The 18,712-nt window shown below is 39.2% G+C and overlaps 1 protein-coding gene and 1 pseudogene across 6 annotated transcripts in view; one reads left to right on the top strand and one right to left on the bottom strand.

The window, feature by feature from the left end:
- The window catches only part of ARL6IP6 (ARF like GTPase 6 interacting protein 6), a 72,328-nt gene that overhangs the window by 13,979 nt on the left and 39,637 nt on the right, over positions 1-18,712 (bottom strand). For 4 of the 5 annotated variants that reach the window (XM_086353764.1, XM_086353783.1, XM_086353800.1 and 1 more), the window contains one exon: positions 16,187-17,618. The exons of the other annotated variant lie outside the window; for it this stretch is intronic. In XM_086353764.1, coding sequence (XP_086209890.1) covers positions 17,525-17,618 — 94 coding nt within the window. In that variant the 3' untranslated portion in view covers positions 16,187-17,524. Of the gene's footprint in view, positions 1-16,186; positions 17,619-18,712 lie in introns of those variants that run through there. 5 annotated transcript variants of the gene reach the window in all.
- LOC147378359 (large ribosomal subunit protein eL13 pseudogene) lies at positions 4,141-4,980 on the top strand (annotated as a pseudogene). The gene has a single exon (XR_015146315.1). The product of XR_015146315.1 is annotated as a large ribosomal subunit protein eL13 pseudogene (transcript).

Raw genomic sequence — 18,712 nt, 5'->3', positions numbered from 1 at the left:
AGATTTCAGATGATTTTCTGAATGTCACAAGACTCCTATTCAGTAGACCAGGATTAGTGATAGGTTTTACAACCCACAATCAAATGCTTTTGTTACCAAAATAGGAGATTCAAAGTAAAGGTGCTGAAAATAATAAAAATAAAATTGCAACAATTAATACTAAGAACACTGAAAGATTCACAGGATAGTCTAACAAGGAATGCTCACAAAATAGAACAGGCAAAGCAAACACAGAGGCAGGAGCTGGAAAGCAAAGAAAAACATTAGGAACACCCACAACATCCAAGCACAGTTTCAGGTTCTCTCTCAGTCGCATTTGGAAATGAGGACTATCTGCCACCAGAGTATGTGAGGTGTCTTATCTCAGAGAATACAGTGGGTTAAACAGTACCTCCTCATCCCTCCTCCACTCAACAATTCATGCCCACCTGGAATCTCTGAATGTCACCTTATTTGGAAGTAGGGTCTTTGCAGATGCAGTTAAAGGTAAAGATTGAGATATGATCATACTGGGTTAGCATGCATGCTAAGTTGCTTTAGTTGTGTTCGACTCTTTACAACCCTATGGACTGTAGCCTGCTAGGTTCCTCTATCCATGGGATTCTCCAGGCAAGAATACTGGAGTGGGTTGCCATGCCCACGTCCAGGGGGATCCTTCCAACCCAGGGAACAAACCTGCGTCTCTTATGTCTCCTGCATTGGTGCTACCACTAGTGCCACCTGGGAAGCCCATGCTGGGTTAGAGTGGGCCCTAAATCCAATTAAAATGTCTTTATAAGAGACAGTAAAAGACAGAGGAAAATAGGCTGGAGTGATGATGCATATACGAGTCAAGGAATGCCAGGAACCACCAGAAGCTGGAAGAGGAAAGGAAGAAGTCTCCCCGTGAGCTTTTGGAAAGGGTGTGGCCCTGCCAGGACCTTGATTTTGAACTTCAGAATTGTGAGTAAAGAAATTTCTGTTGCTCTAAGCCAGCAAGTTTGTGGTAATTTGTTATAGAAGCCCTGCTGCTGCTGCTGCTGCTGCTAAGTCGCTTCAGTCATGTCCAACTCCATGCGACCCCATAGACGGCAGCCCACCAGGCTTCCCCGTCCCTGGGATTCTCCAGGCAAGAACACTGGAGTGGGTTGCCGTTTCCTTCTCCAATGCATGAAAGTGAAAAGTGAAAGTGAAGTCGTTCAGTCGTGTCCGACTCTAACGACCCCATGGACTGCAGCCTACCAGGCTCCTCCGTTCATGGGATTTTCTAGGCAAAAATACTGGAGTGGGGTGCCATTGCCTTCTCCAGTAGAAGCCCTAGGAAATTAATATCCTAAGGCACAAGTTTACTAAGGGGTCACCGAGCCAAAAGCAGACTATATATAAATATAAAATATACAAAGGAAAGACTATCAGTGTATATCTTGTCAGCAAACAAGATAGAAAAACTGGTACAGGATACCCCAGGAGAGTTTTAGACTTTAAGACATTCCATTACACACCATTAGGTAGCATATTCCGTTCCCATGCTGATCAAGAGTGAGTACCATGGTTCCATGTGGCCTGAGAGAGAAGCACAGAGCTCCCACAGAACAGCTGCAAGCTAAACTGTCCTTACTCAATTACAAAGCCAGAGAATTAGTCTAGGCTCCTGTGGTGAGAATGTAAAGAATCAACTAGCCTCAACCTGTCAGCCATCCAGATGCTTTGAGGTCACTGAGTATAATTTCTTCTCATCCTTAATTTCCTCAGTTATAGAATGAGGTTAGATTAAATCAACTTCCAGTGCTGGCATCCTCTAATTAAGGACCTATGTGTATGGATGTATGGGTCAAGCAGACCTCCTTATTTGGGGGAGGATGGTTTAACACTTATGTTGGTCTTAGGATGAGGAGAGTAGCTATCTTTTGACAAATTTTTAGTTAATTCTTGTATCAGGGTTCACAAGACCATCCTTAGGCTTGGTGATTTACTAGAAGGATTTGCAGAACTCAAAGGATGTTACACTCATGGTTACAGTGTATTACAGCAGAAGGATGCAGATTGAAATCAATAAAGGGAAAAGGTATATGGAGTGAAGTCCAAGAGAAATCGGGCATTGCTTCCAGGTGTCCCTTTTCAGTGGAGTCATATAGTGAAGTGAAAGTTACTTAGTCATGTCTGAATCTTTGCGACCCCATGGGCTATATGGTCCATGGAATTCTCCAGGCCAGAGTATTGGAATGGGTTAGCTGTTCCCTTCCCCAGGGGATCTTCCCAACCCAGGGATCGAACCCAGGTCTCCTGCACTGTAGGTGGATTTTTTTACCAGCTGAGCCACAAGGGAAACCCAGAGTCATTTAGGGACACACTAAATTCTTCCAACAACACAGGTGAAGTGCTATCAACCAGGGAAGCTCACTTGAGCCTTGGCGTGCTAGACTTTTATTGGGATTCAGTCATGTATGCATGTAGTGCTTGTGTGACTGACCTCAGCTACTCACATTTCAACCTCTTCCATCCCAGAACAAAAACAGGCATTCACCATAAATCATCACGTTGTTCAGATAAATTTCACTCATCAAACTGGTACAGCAGGCCAAAAGACCTCAGGCATATGAAAACACTCTTATCAGGGAGAATGTGCCAAGACTCAGATTTGTACTTCAGCCTGTGTTTGAGATTCTGTAGCATCCATATAATAAAGTAGCACAAGTACATATCTTTTACCTGCACCCAAAGTCTTGTCAGATACCTTAATCTTAGTCATTTGCTGATGTCTTGCAACACTAAAATATCCAGATTATGCTGATTTTAAAGTTGAAATCTTAATTTAATAGTTGAACACATAAGCTAGAGGCATTTTTCTGATTTGTAGATCAGGTACACAGGTATATCATCTGTTTAGTCTCTTAAGAATATTATATCAGACCTATAAAATGTAAGATTTTTTCCCTGGTTTCATTTTGTCTTTGATGAAGCCAGGATTATACTGTAATTCTGTTCTACAACTTAGCTTTCATTTAAAACTATATCATGGACATCTTGGTTTTTAAGGCTTCCATTATCTACCTCATTATTTTTATGGGATAAATATAATTAACCAAACCAAACAAAATATACTTAATCAATCCTCCATTGTAATCATTTAGGTTGTTTTCTGCTTTTAACTATTAAAACAGTTCTCAAATTAATATCTCTGAAAATGTGTGGAGTGACAGAATTTGATTCTATGCAACACGCAGGATTTTTTGTTACTATTTTTTGACAATAATGGAAGCAACTCTGATTGCTAGGCGGTGAAGCCACCCCTTCTCTTAGTTGTGCTTTAAAGGAAATATTCAGTATTATATATGCTAGAGAATTTCATATCCAGGATCTTATGTAATCCTCACAAGAACTATATGTAGTTAATGGTTATTCCTAGTTTTAAAATTCTAATATTTTTCTAATTAGAAAAATGATACATACTTATAAGGAATTTGGAACATGTTGGAGGGGCTTTCCTAGTAGTTCAGTGGTTAAGAATCTACCTTGCGATGCAGGGGACACCAGTTTGATCCCTGGTCCAGGAAGATTTCACATGCCACAGGTCAACTAAGCCCGTGCACCTCAACTATTGAGGTCCATCCATGCGTACCCAGAGCCTGTGCTCTGCAACAAGAGAAGCCACCACAAGGAGAAGCCCACATACTGCGACTAGAGAAAGCCTCTGTGCAGCAACACTCAGCATAGCCAAAAATTACATGTTTTTAAAAAGAACACATAGAAATCCTCAAAGAAAATTAACACCACCTATAATTTAGCTGTTCTAAGAAAATCTCTGTCAATATTCCAGTGAATATCCATGTCTTCTTTCTGTGCAGTATTTCATATAGTTGAAATTTAGCTTTATACACTTCTGTATCCTGCTCATTTTTAGGGATTGAACTCGTGCCCCCTGAATTGGAAGTGCAGAGTTTTAACCACTGGACTGCCAGGGAAGTCCCTTGTATCCTGCTTTTTAATTTAAGATTATAATATTTCTTATGTCACTCCTCTTGATAACCATTTTTAAATGCTACATAATATTCCATTATGTTTCTGTACCATATGTTACCGGTCTTTTAGTTTGCTTCCATTATTTCCCACTATAACATGTTATTTGCTTTGAAGGATATCTTTCATGTATAGAGATTTTTCCGTGTTTTATATTATTTAGGAGAGAGCCCTAGAAGTGAAATTAGGAGATAAAAGCTCTTATTGCATACTGCTGAACTGAAGGTTTCATTAGTCACTCATTGAATTGTTCCTACCAAGCCTTTAAGATAATCAGTCAGGCTTTTCCCAGCCGTGAGCCCTCGGAGGAGGCCTTTCGGCAGCAGCCATGGCGCCCAGCCGGAATGGCATGATCCTGAAGCCCCACTTCCACAAGGACTGGCAGCGGCGCGTGGCCACGTGGTTCAACCAGCCAGCTGGCAAGATCCATAGACGCAAGACCCAGCAGGCCAAGGCGCGCCGCATTGCCCCGCGCCCCACGTCCAGTCCTCTCCGGCCGGTGGTGAGATGCCCGACAGTCAGGTACCACACGAAGGTTTGTGCCAGCAGGGGCTTCAGCCTGGAGGAGCTTAGGGTGGCCGGCATCCACAAGAAGGTGGCCCGGACCATTGGGATCTCAGTGGACCCTAGGCGGTGGAACAAGTGCACGGAGTCCCTGCAGGCCAACATGCAGCGGCTCAAGGAGTACCGCTCCAAGTTTATCCTGTTCCCCAGGAAGCCCTCGGCCTCCAAGAAGGGAGACAGCTCTGCTGAAGAGCTCAAACTGGCCACTCATCTGACTGGACCTGTTATGCCCATACGGAAAGTCTATAAGAAGGAGAAAGCCAGAGTCATCACAGAGGAGGAGAACTTTAAGACATTTGCCAGTCTCTGCATGGCCCGCGCCAACACCCGGCTCTGGCATCCGGGCAAAAAGGGCCAAGGAAGCTGCAGAACAGGATGTTGAAAAGAAAAAATAAAGTGCTGTTGGCAACTTGCGATAAACTTGCAGTGTCCATGTGACCTTCGTTGTGTAAGGAGCCAGGGCCTGGGGGCGGGGGGGGGGGGGTGGGGGGGTGGGGACCTCTTCGAGGGGTACCTGGGGTGTGTCTGACCTTTGTTGCAACAGAGCTGTGGGGGAAGCAGCTTTGGTACGGGGGAGGCTTGTGCTTAGTTAGTGTTCTTGTCTGGACCCTCCAGCCCAGGGGGTGCTGTGTGTTCCTGTTACTATTAAAATACTATTTTCACATCTTAAAAAAAAAAGAAAAAAAAAATAGGAAGGAGTATGCCTTTAGCACTCCTATACCCCTCTAGCTTTATGGTATCAACATCAGCCATTTACTACACATTTTTCTTCTTGTATTATCAGAAAAAAGAATCCTTTATATAAGAATATATGAGTAATCGGAACAATTTTAATAAGAACTTTGCTGTCATATACTTTAAAATTTTGTTCTTTGGTTTTTCTATTCATATTTCATGGGAGTTCATATTCTATGTTACCTATATCCTTAAGATTTATTTTTTTAAATACCAAGACATTTCCAATTGTTTAAGATTTTTATTGTTGGGTTGGGAGTATTTGCCTGTTGTGGGTAACAGTAAGTTACTAAAATTTTAAAAATATATATCCAAAATTTTTTCTATGAAAAATTGCTTAATTTTCCTTTTATGTATTTATTACTAAAATAAGCTTTTTTAAAAAAAATCACTGATTATGTTTCTGAAAAATTTCTACAAAGTAAAAATTTAATTCTAACTGGGAAACAGAGAAATAGGAATCATTAATGATTTTGATTTACAAAGTACACTTCTGATTCATTTTAATTGTAAATTTCTACAGGCTATTAGATTAGTATGAAAATGTGTTTATCAAGACACGTTTGTAAGAAACATTTTCTGATATTCATTCTTGTATTTCCTTTAAAACAATTTATCTATCAATTTTACAGGATATTTCTTATTGGATGTTTATGATATTTAAAAGTATAATCCTTATTTTGTTTCTTCAAACTTGAATACAAATGGAAATTTGTACAACCTGAAAGTACAGTTTTATGTAAAAACTGATACAGAATAAATGTCAAGCAATCTATATTTTATATTAATAGGAACTTGTAACATCCAATAGTGTAAGCACCAGTTGTATTTAAGGCAAAATGGAAAATTATACTCTCATTATACTTTTAGATCCAGCATACTGACTTTCACCTTGGGCAGGTTTGAACAGCACTAAGAATTACAAATGATTATAACTTACTTAGAAGTTGGAGGAATTACTTTCTCAGTATCTAGCTAAAATACAGACATAAGAAGTCCTATCTTTTGACACACAAATTATGCTGACAGATTTTTAAATGGTACTTTAAAAAAAAAAAAAAAAAGGCTGAACTTTCAGCAGCAGAGCCATCTACAAAAGTTTGGAGGGAGTCAGGATATTAACTTTGAATTGCTCTTAGGAATTCCTATCTTTCCTGACATATCACACTAAACTGCATATCCAGGTCCATTCTGGAGCTGATTCAGAGCCACTAACTGGCTGGTCTTGCAGTCTCCTCTAAAGAGAAGGAAAATATGAGTTTCATTGAGTCCAGGATGGGCCCATCTCAGCATTTAGTTTCATGTAAGCAGCTGTAAAACAGTGCTGATTTCTGGGAATAGCAGGAGAAACCAGGAGTATGTTGCTCAAAAAGGCAGCAAGGAGACTGCTTTATTAAGAGTTTTGTTGGAAAGAAAAAGCTGTTAAGGTAAAGCAGTGATTTTCATTCAGTTTAATGCTCTCTCACAGAGGTAACACAAAACAGCTCTTACTTTCCAGAACCTTTTTTCTCCCACAAGATTAATTATATCTCTGAAACATTCCCCCTTTAAAGATTGCAGCTTTCTTCTTTCATGGTTTTATAAGCCTTTATCAAAGCTGTATGCTCAGTGGCTCTGTTGTGTGCAACTCAAACTCCATGGACTGTAACCCAGACAGGCTCTGTCCGTGGAATTTTCCAGGCAAGAATACTGGCTGCTGCTGCTGCTAAGTCGCTTCAGTCCTGTCCGACTCTGTGCAACCCCATAGATGGCAGCCCACCAGGCTCCCCTGTCCCTGGGATTCTCCAGGCAAGAACACTGGAGTGGGTTGCCATTTCCTTCTCCAATGCATGAAAGTGAAAAGTGAAAGTGAAGTCACTCAGTCGTGTCCGACTCTTAGCGACCCCATGGACTGCAGCCCACCAGGCTCCTCCATCCATGGGATTTTCCAGGCAAGAGTACTGGAGTAGGGTGCCATTGCCTTCTCCAAGAATACTGGAGTGGGTTGCCATTTCCTACCCCAGGGGATCTTCCCAACCCAGGGATCGAATCCATGCCTATCTCCTATACTGGCAGGTAGATTCTTTATCACTGTGCCACCTGGGAAGCCCTTATCAAAGCTATCTATATTTTTAGGCCATACTATATCTATAGGTAAAAACTATCATAACTTCACAACGCGCTGAATATTTTTCTTCTGACATTACCACTTACAAGCCCTAAAATATTCTTTATTATTTTAATATCTATTTATTGGTTATTTGCCCATGCTCATGTTACTTGTATTCATTTCCTTTATGATTTAATAAGCCATTAATAACTACTCCCCTCAAGTCCCCCTCACCCCTGCCACACATTTAAGCTACTCTTAAACTTAAGATTTTAGTCCATATTTTCAGCACGGATTTGCAATACTGTTTTTCTTGAGCAGCAGAGGCTCCTATAGTCCAAAGCAAGTATTTCAGTTTGTTTCTAACACCTTTCCAAGTGGTCCTTTATAAAAACATTTGGATTTTCTTCCCATGCTACCAGGGTGTCCACCATTAAACATATGTCATTTTTCTGCCCACTTGTACATCTTTCTGGGATATTCTTGTAGTTTTTCCAAATTCCAGTTTTGAGGGGAGTTTAGTGTGATTGTACATCTGGATGTTTTGTTGTACACAACTGTTTCAGATTATAAGTAAAAATACTATCATTCTAAGCACTGATGTTTGACTAACCATCTTATGTTGCTGGAAACTTTTTACTCCAAGAAGTGACTTGTAGTTCTGTAGTTCTGTACTCTGTAGAGTTTGGTTCTAATACATGAACTTATGAAAGTACAAATAAATTGCATTCTGACTGCCCTTTAATTATACCATTTGTCTGCTCAGTCCAATGTTAATTGTAAATGGTTAGACCTAAAGGAAATCCAAAGATATGTTTTATTTCAAATATCACACTTATACATTCCTATTAACTTTCTTTGCATTTTTTAAAAAAAAATTCAGCATTGTATAAAAAGATATTTGTACTAGTATAAGGAATACTTAATTATGTGCTTGTAATAAGTTTCCTTATTGTCAATTTATGTATAAGATCTGAAGTAATTTCTTCCAAAATTAAAAAACAAATTTCCTTTACCACTTTGTAATTCTATCCATAGACAAGTGTTTAAAACATGTCATATACAATTACTGAGCACCTGCTGTGTGTAAGCTTCAGCCTAAGTACTGTATGCATTTTAAAAGAATCTAAAAGGTTCTTTAGGAAGACAAGTGATTATAAAATAATAAGGCTGGAAAAGCATACAATAATTTTTTAAATTAGTAAAATAAATAAGTCTATGTGGCTGAAATTGTAGTCGAACAAAGTTTTTTCAAGGAGCTTTGTGGACAAGTAGTGGTGGAAATTGATATATGAATCCTTAGTACTTGATTTTAAAGTTCAGAATCTAATTTTTGCTGGCTAGGAACAAAATAATTTTATTATAAGGTTAAGCAGTAGCTCACAAAACTGAAGAAAGGTCAGACAACCAGGATCATAAAATGCCAGACACCAAGGAAAGCTTGGTAGCAAAGACAGCAAAAGTTATACATCAAAACAGCCTGATCAGGATTCTATTACTGGCCTGATCAGAGCAAAATACAGCTAGAAACCATTGCCAATGCCACAGACTGGCACAACTGCACATGAATTCTAAGTCTTCTGTTAGTTATCACTCCATCCTTTCACAACTCAAAGCTCAGGCAGGAGCAGTAAAATTGGTGGCACCAAGGTTACATATTGGCAATCAATGTGTGAGAAAGAAAATATCTATTCTTCTAGCCTTCTCTAATGCAGTGTGGAGGTTTGCCTTCTAACAGATATTCACATAACAAGGAATTCTCCCTAAATAAAAACAGATTTTGGGACTTGGCAGTCAATAAATGACAAAATGCCCACTAAAGTCTACTCCTTCTCCTACCCAATATACACATACTCATTATTTCCCATGATTACACTTCAAAAAATTATCTCATCTAACATAATGTTCAACCATTGCTCTTTCAATTGAGAATGCACTGACCCTTCCTCATAGGAATTAAAGTTCTCATAGGTTACTACATTTAGCTCCATGGTCAGGATTGCAGGGAATTCCATCCCTTCCCAATTCTACAATTAATCCCATCACAATATATTCTGCAAACAATGCACTACATTGTAGTTAGAGCCACTGTCAAAATCCTCCGAACAACAGTGTGAGAAATTAAAAAAATAAAAAGGACGTTAGTTAGACTACATGCATGCCATTCCAAAAAAAATATGGATAGAGGCCCTAGCTATTTGTTTTTTTTAAACTAGTTGTGAGGACCAAAACAATACCTAGCTGGTTATTACCTTGTCTAATATCTATTTAATGTTCCCTTGACTTTCATCCAGAACTCTTACCAGGTGTAGGATTTCAATCCAGTGGGGTGATGAAAACCTCTTGTCTGAGGGACTTGAGGCTCTGCCTGTGTAAGGCTGTTGTAATATTCTACTAGCAGTATGAGAGTCTAACAAGGAAGCAACTCTATTTGGGTTTTGGGGCCTTTGGGTTTTTGTCCATACTCCTTCTGGCTCCTGTTGTGTAGCAGCCAACTCAGTTACCTCTTGGCATACTAGCAATCACTCCAGTCAGTGCCCTAACATCCATATTGCTTGTGTACCCAGTGCTTAAGGAATTTGGAATGGGCAAATGCGGTCTCAGCTTCCAATTCAACAATAATAGCATGGTTGTATGCAAACTTTGTGGAAGCATTCTCCCTTGAGCACAAAAACAGCATATGGAGATGGGAAGAAAATGTTTTGTGGGTGGATTTTATTTTTTATGAATTCTTTGACCAGAAGTAGCATCAGGTGGGAAATCTCAATAATAGACAAAGTTATAGTAGTTAATGATTAGTGTCTATGACAGACCTGGCCAAGCAAAGGTCTACAGGGTAGTCAGCAATAAGTACTCTTAGGATAATGATTTCCTTTTGAGATATAGGCTCTTTCTACAAGAGAGTTCCAGAAAAACATCTATTTCTGCTTTATTGACTATGCCAAAGTCTGTGTGGATCACAATAAACTGTGGAAAATTATGAAAGAAATGGGAATACCAGACCACCTGACCTGCCTCTTGAGAAACCTGTATGCAGGTCAGGAAGCAACAGTTAGAACTGGACATGGAACAACAGACTGGTTCCAAATAGGAAAAGGAGTACGTCAAGGCTGTATACTGTCACCCTGCTTATTTAACTTATATGCAGAGTACATCATGAGAAATGCTGGGCTGGAAGAAACACAAGCTGGAATCAAGATTGCCAGGAGAAATATCAATAACCTCAGATATGCAGATGACACCACCCTTATGGCAGAAAGAGAAGAGGAACTAGAAAGCCTCTTGATGAAAGTGAAAGAGGAGAGTGAAAAAGTTGGCTTAAAGCTCAACATTCAGAAAATGAAGATCATGGCATCCGGTCCCATCACTTCATGGCAAATAGATGGGGAAACAGTGGAAACAGTGTCAGATTTTATTTTGGGGGGCTCCAAAATCACTGCAGATGGTGACTGCAGCAATGACATTAAAAGACCCTTACTCCTTGGGAAAAAAGTTATGACCAACCTAGATAGCATATTCAAAAGCAGAGACATTACTTTGCCAACAAAGGTTCGTCTAGTCAAGGCTATGGATTTTCCTGTGGTTATGTATGGATGTGAGAGTTGGACTGTGAAGAAAGCTGAGCGCCAAAGAATTGATGCTTTTAAACTGTGGTGTTGGAGAAGACTCTTGAAGAGTCCCTTGGACTGCAAGGAGATCCAACCAGTCTATTCTAAAGGAGATCAGTCCTGGGTATTTTTTGGAAGGAATGATGCTAAAGCTGAAACTCCAGTACTTTGGCCACCTCATGAGAATTGACTCATTGGAAAAGACTCTGATGCTGGGAGGGATCGGGGGCAGGAGGAGAAGGGGACGACAGAGGATGAGATGGCTGGATGGCATCACCCACTCGATGGATGTGGGTTTGGGTGAACTCCGGGAGTTGGTGATGGACAGGGAGGCCCTGGCATGCAGCAATTCATGGGGTCGCAGAGTCAGAAACTGAGTGATTGAATTGAACTGAACTTGGCCTTTTGAAGAATGAACACCTGATCTTGGGACTCCAGATAACCGTTACCCCAGCTGTCCATTCTGAACAGGACATCATCTAATTCACTTAGTCACGTATATATATATATCAGGGTTTCTCAACCTTGGCACTACTGATATTTGAGGTGATTATTCTTTCTAGTGGGGAATTGTCCTGGACCTCTGGAGGACCCTGGCCTCTATCAACTGATTGCCAGTGACATCCCCCACTCACAACCATAAAAAATGTCTCTAAACACTGCTAAATATTTAAGCTAAATTGCTAGAGTGCCACTGTGAGGCAAAATTAATCCTCACAGAGATACGGTAGGAAATAAGGATTATACATAGTCATGGAGAGGGAACTAGCAGTGTGGCTGGATTGTCAAGGGGCTGGAAAAGAATTGGTGCCAACTTAAGAAAAGGCTGGGAAGCAGATCCAGAATATGAGTGTGTGTCTGAGATATGTTAATGCACGTACCAAAGCCCTGTGAAAGAGGCTCTAAATAATCAAGTAGACAAGATAACATTTTCTGTGTTACTGTCCTCCTGTCAAGCCATGTTTGATGGGAGAATAAAGGAAGTGTGGGATGGCAAGAATGGAATCCACAGACACAAGTGTGACTTCAGAGGCGATCCTGGCTTCTGTCGTGTTCCCACCCCATCTTCGCCCCATTGCCCTTTCATGGTACCACATATTGGGGGAGGGGGAGGAGGGCAGGGCAGTCAGCCCTGTTATCTGGTAGCTAACTAACTGCATTAGGAGTAACATCTCAGTGGTTTTGTCCTCACTGGTAAACATACTATGGTTTTAGATTTGCTTTTCTCACCTGTGATACATCTGGCAGCACCATTATTTATGGGTTTACTGAATAGTTTATATACTATCATGGATTCTCATACAACACTGCTCTAGCCAAAAAAACACAGTCCACAGGAGGTCAGATGATGTACTTAATTCTTATTTTGTTAATCTCTTTATCAGCTGCTAGGTTTTGTTTCTGCTTGCGGGATCTTAGTTCCCTGATCAGGGATCAAACCTGGGCCCCAGAAGTGAAGGGTCCGAGTCTTAACCACTGGACTGCCAGGGAATTCCCATTAGCTAGTATTGGAATAATCTACTGAAGATTTAGTTATGGAGCCAGTTGAGACACAAGATTTAAAGTTGGTGTCTCTCCAGATGTAGTACATATTTTTATCCAACAATTGACTTTCGATGCTGTTTCTCCCATTCCTATATTACAGAGGTCCAGGAACCAAGAGGCCTCTCACTATTACACCCAGTGATATCCTCACAAAGTTTTTGCCCTTTGTTCCCAACCCTGAACTCTGCTGTTCTTAAAGATTTAAGTACATAACAAGAGTTCAAAAGAAATTAGTTCAGAAGAGTTCAAACAGTCACATTATAGATTCTTCATGCCATCGGGTAATCATGCAAAACAAAAAGAGACTGCTTAGTTGTGTTTTACCCTTGTGATACAGTTGCTACCACACCATGTGAGCAGAGAAGAGTATAGAGGGAAAACTATAAAGATACTCTGGGGTGTGTTCTACTGCCATACATGGTAGCAAAGAATCAACAAGACGTTAGACACGTCAGAAGTAAATTTGTTCACTCTATTAGGGAAGAAACCTAACTTGCCAAGATAGTGGCCAAAGCAAAGATAAAAGGACAGCTGCAAAGGAAGGTCTTGTGACCAGGATCTTAAGACAGTAACTTCTACCTATCTTCTTGATGTCATATACAATATGTATTTTAAGAAATTTCTCTTTCCTGTCATTTGGATTAAAAAGAGCATATTTTGTAGAATGTCCAAAACTAGAAGAATGAACATACTCTGAAGTTCTGGCCTCAGATGTAGTAAATGATAGCTGTACTGTTAGGCACGCTTTACTTTTAGACATTCAAGTATGAAAGGAATAGTATGTGAAGGGAAACTGAACAGTCAAGAATGAGCTGTAGTGAATATTTATCTTTGGGGGCTGCTCATCCCAAATTACAGAAGCTAAATAGAGGAGGCACATGACCAAATCTTGCTCAGTTGGCAATCTCTCCAAAGACTCTGATCCTTGAGCTGATCTTGCAAGGAACAAAAACAAATGACAACAAGGATTCATTTTATTATCCTGATCATACTGTTCCAACCAACAAACAGTTCCTTTGCTTCCTCCTCCTTCACCTTTCAGTACTTTTTTGATTCCTGCCTACCAGTTCTGAGAGTCACTGGATAACCTTCCACTAAATTCCTTTTCCTTAAGTTAGTCAGATGGTATCTGTTGCTTGCAACAAGTTCCTGATATAATCAAGTAAACAGGCAGAAAGGGAAAAATAGACAAACATGGAAAATCTCTTTTACGATCTGTTTTATTACTAGAAGTCTGTCTTATCTTTTTGAAGAATCTACTTTTGCTACTGGATATTTTATGGACTGCACCTTGGTGCCCCCTGAATACCACCAAATTCACTGGTTGAAACTAACACTCAACAGGATTGTATTAGGAGGTGGGGCCTTTGGGAGGTAATTAGGTAAGTGAGAGTGGAGCCCTCATTATGAGGTTAGAATCTTTCTAACCTCATAAAGGAAGACAGCTAGCCTCTCTCCCACCAGTGAGGACACAATAAGACAGCTATCTTCCCTAGAACCCAATAATGCTGGCACCCTATTCTTGGACTTCTAGCTCCCAAAACTGTAAATAAACTGAATTTCAAGAATGGCAGGGTCACCACTGAGAGTCAGGGACTATAGGAAATGTTATTAGCAATATCCATGTCAGCCTTATTCTGTCCCACTGAATTTGGCTAAACCCTGGTTTCCAGCATCTCCTGGGTTTGTATCTTTCCAGCTTAATTTACCTGAATTTCAACTTGAGAAATTCTGGGAAGAGACTAGCCTAATTTAAGTCATGTCTTTATTCCTGTTTCAATTACTGTGGTCAGGGAAGATGAGAAACTAGGAGCGGCCTAGCTTTGGTTAGGTACCTATCCTCAGTCAATCACTCTGCTAAGGAAGTAGGATAATTTATATTCGCATCCTATGTTAGACTGCAGAGAGGAGTTTCCCAAGAAAGAGGATTCCCAGTCTGCCAGGAGCCAGCACGGGAGATCCCACCCATGACAGGTCATGTGGAGGAGGCCTGATGAGCAAGGTGGATCAGGAATCGAGGGACCCCCTGGATCTGCTCGAGCATCTACTCCAAAACCAGAATCTGTCTGTCTTACTATTTTGTGCCTTTCACCAACTCTTCCAACATTAACAGGGGGCTATCCCCGACCACCTTTCTCTGGAAAAAGTCAACTTAGGGCTTTAGTTAATAAGTCTCCTGGGCATGATAGAAGTGTTTCAATTCAAACCCCTCTGATGGCTTTCTAGCTTGCCTGACAGGTTTATCCATACTCTTGCAATTAACACACATGATTGTTCACAGCCTCCCAACAGTGAGAGACACGGGAAGCCTAAAACATTCTAAAAATATAGAGCCTTTCGAAGAGTTAAAAACTATTAGAGTAGTGTTGGTGTAGATTTCATTGTTGAGGCAATGCTCTCTGCCAAGTGCCCATATCCCTTATCCATTGTGCACCTGGGAGTGCATTGGTTAACATAGTTGGAATGTAAGAAAAACAAGTAGTAGCCTTGGAATTAACCACATCAGACCTTTGAGCTAATTGGTTCTTTCGTAGTTGTAACTCACTGCACCTTTGCTCCGTCAGAACGTAACTCTGTTAGCATTTTCTGAGGCTGACATAGATTAGAAATATAAAGAAAAAACACTTCAAGGGAAAATAAGTTTTCTGGCTGAACAGCCTTTATCAAAAAAGGGTCATAAAATGTCCACAGGCCTCCAAGGCCAGAAGATAATGTACACAACATTGTTTATGGGAAAGGTATGCAGAAAAAACCCTGGTTTTGATAAAGACAAAATAGATGTAATGTTTGGGCTGACTCTGCATGACTTTACATCTTTCATTTCCCTCTATGTACAAGTCAAGGTATAAAAGTTCCTTTTGAAAATAAAGTTATGGGCCTTGCTCACCAAAGCTTGGTCTCCCCGTGTCATTCTTTCTTTCCTTTTCTTTCTCTCTCTGTTCTTCTTTCAGGATGACTCCTTGGGACATAGGAGCTTTATTGGCTTTCTGTGTAAACCAAGGAAGATCAAGCCTCTTTCTCTCCCCTTTTACTTTCCTTATCGCTGACACCGTCATCCTGAGGGATTCCCTGGATCCTGCTGGGGCTGGACCCCGGCACCAGTCCAAAAGAAACAGAGCTCCAGAAGAAGTAGCTTAAGAGATACATACTGAATATTTATATGTATCCATATTATATATAGTATCTTATATTTACATGTAAATGGTCTACTAGATTTTTCTTAGTCATAAGACATAAAAATCAGGAAGAAGTTATCCAAATTTGAGGGTGTTGGGGAGTTTTGGGGGGCAGAGAGAAGAAAAACTGACTCTGTTAGTTGTACATTCCTTTGCAAGAGAATAGTTGCTGGGGAAGGGAGCCAAGGTTGCTGGGGAAGGTAGAAGGAGAAGGGTTCGTGGGGTGGGGAAGAAGACAGGAAGCACTACTCTGCAAGGAATAATTAAGCCATGGGATATGTGTGTATGTGAGTGTGTGTGTGGAATAATTAAGCCATGGGATGTGTGTATGTGTGTGTAACATGTGTGCCTTACAAGAACACCCCCTTCCCCTATTAATCTAAACACTTTAGATAATTTAAATTAGAGAGAGCAGCATTTGGCATTTCCAATGAAAGGTTTTTGAATGGTAAAAAGAAAAAAAAGGTTAAGACTTTTAGAAACATTATTAAATCATTTACTCAGTAACAACAATTAGCAGGTAACATGAACAAATGTATATATTCATTTCCCATTTGGCCTGAATAAGCAGTGCTTATTACTAAATTTGCTACACAGTGCTATCCTAAGGCAGGTTTTCCTATGGCCAGGGAAAACAGTATTTTAAATAGTCCATCTTTCTAAAATTCAAGTGACTATTCCTAAGCAGGTATTTAGAAAGGAATTGGAACAATTAAGGCTTAATTAGAATGAGAACAAAAACAAAACACACAATTACAAAAGAACATTTAAATAGGAAAATAAGGAAACTATACATAAAAAATTATACATGTACACACATTGTATCAAAATACTTTTTCTATTTTGGTAACCAAATTTTGGAGACTAAAAACAAACTAATTCAAGCATTCCTAAATATAAAAATGTCAAGTCTATATTTATTAAAAACAAGATAGTATTGGTTCTGTTGAAGTAACCACATATGCACCAAGATAAACATTTGGCACTGTGAAAATGGAAAGAGGGGACAGCTTTAAATTTCCTCAGTATTATCACTCCTTAAATACTTAAACTTTTTTCAGTTACTTTTCTGTTAAAAATAAGTTTACTTATTTTTAAATGTGAGGCCAATGTGCTTTTCTTAAAAAGACAAAATACTTATTACAAATGGAAGGTATTAGGTTTGCACCAGATAAAAAAATAACATTTACATTTGCCTAGATGCAACAATTTAAAAAGATACAAATTCAATATATAGTAGGAAAGTATGTAAAAAAAAACAAAAACAAAAAAACCCAAAGAACCATACCCCGTTAAAAAAATAAGTGCACCTTCTATTGATTATATATTGAAAACTAAATATTCTGATTTAAAAGTAGCTTCTATAAAATGTCAAAGTAGTAGGCATTGTTTGCTTTTCTAATACAATGAATAAATAAGAAATATTTCTATCTCAAAAGTACTATCAGTATTTCTTAGCAAAAATGTAGTATATACATGGAAAAGCGGGCTTTGATACAGGATGTTCTGCATCTAGGTTTCTGAGTTTGATTTCCATTAAAATGTTTTCTACAACTTATAAGGACAACACACACAAAAGTAAAAAGATGAGGTAAACATCTTATACTTTTAAGAACTACTTGAAACTGAATACTTATATATTTCCAATGCCTCGGCTCTAGAAAAAGTCCTCCATAATGATGATGATATGACTTATATCTGAACCACATAATGAGCAGCAACTTTCTTGGTCTTCTGAATAGGCAGTGATGTTCTGTTATTACAAAGTAATCATGACTAAGTTTTGTCCAGTACTTTGCTTCAGTGCAGGTTTACATGAGGCACCAAGCTACAGTAAGAGCAGCTACAATGCCATTCAAAATTGCCATACTGTAGCCCATGTGGAAGGAATGTCCGGTCATTTTCCTAGGGGGAGAAAAAAACAGATGAAAAAAGGAAAATGTAATTTGGAATAGCAAAGACACCATCAGTTTTTACTGAAAATGCTTACAACCTGGAAACACGTTTCCCAAACACTGTTTATACATTAACACACAAGTTAAAAAAGAATATTAGACAGCTGCAGGATTAGTAAAACTGTCTTGTTATCAAATATAATTTTTCAATTTCATTAACTGGAGTAAAATGCTGTTTGATCCCCGTAATTTCTTTACTGTGCTTCACAGTCACATGTACCATCACCTAATTCTAAAATATAAATCTTGTTACTAATATATTACAAGCATATTTTTTTATTTAAATTAACATTGGTTTCCCCACTCTCTTCTTACTGGTAATTTAAAATACATATTTTTTTCCAGTATTTGTCCTACTTGTACCATGTTTTCTTTAGATTACATGAAACTCTACTTTTTCTCTGAGCACTAAAAACAGCACTCGTCCATATGTAAATCATTAACAGATAATGTCTATTATAAACATTACAGTTTTCAACTTAATAGGTTACTTAATTTAGGTGGCTTTCAGTGGGTTCCCAAGTGTCAGTAAAGATGAGGTTTTATGATTACTATGAGGGCCAGCTAGCTCATGTGCACAGATTTCCCCTGACATTTGTTCCCTTAATCATTGAGCAATTTTACTTATTTTACTACATTTTCTTAACACTCTTTACACTAACTCTATTGCAGTAATACTCTTTGCTTATCCTAATAAGGATGAGACATGCTAAAAAGAATAGAAGGTAGTGTCCAGTTGGTGTCAAGAGGCAGAAAAGAATCTTCTCAGTAGATCAATCCAAATTAAGGACATAGAAGGAGGTATACTAGTAGTAGTAAGAATGTCAAGTTGTTAAGTATTAAATAATAAGGGTCCTGGACTGAGAGGGTTACCATGCCCCTTGTCCTCTTTAATAAGCACAAATCAAAGACAGGGAAGAATTTAGATAAAAATTAATATTTGAAGAGCATCTTATTATAATGATTCCAGTCCAGTAAAATCAGGAGCAAAGACTAAAGAATTTACACTTTTCGAAGAACAGCCCCTTTGCATTCACCTGGGAC

Source organism: Bos grunniens, chromosome 2 (assembly GCF_055505025.1).
Source record: "Bos grunniens cultivar Pamir isolate PY7600 chromosome 2, Bosgru_T2T1.0, whole genome shotgun sequence".
Classification (NCBI taxonomy): Eukaryota; Metazoa; Chordata; class Mammalia; order Artiodactyla; family Bovidae; genus Bos; species Bos grunniens.
The sequence above is the reverse complement of the archived record's forward strand: the minus strand, read 5'-3'. Positions and strand labels throughout refer to the sequence as shown.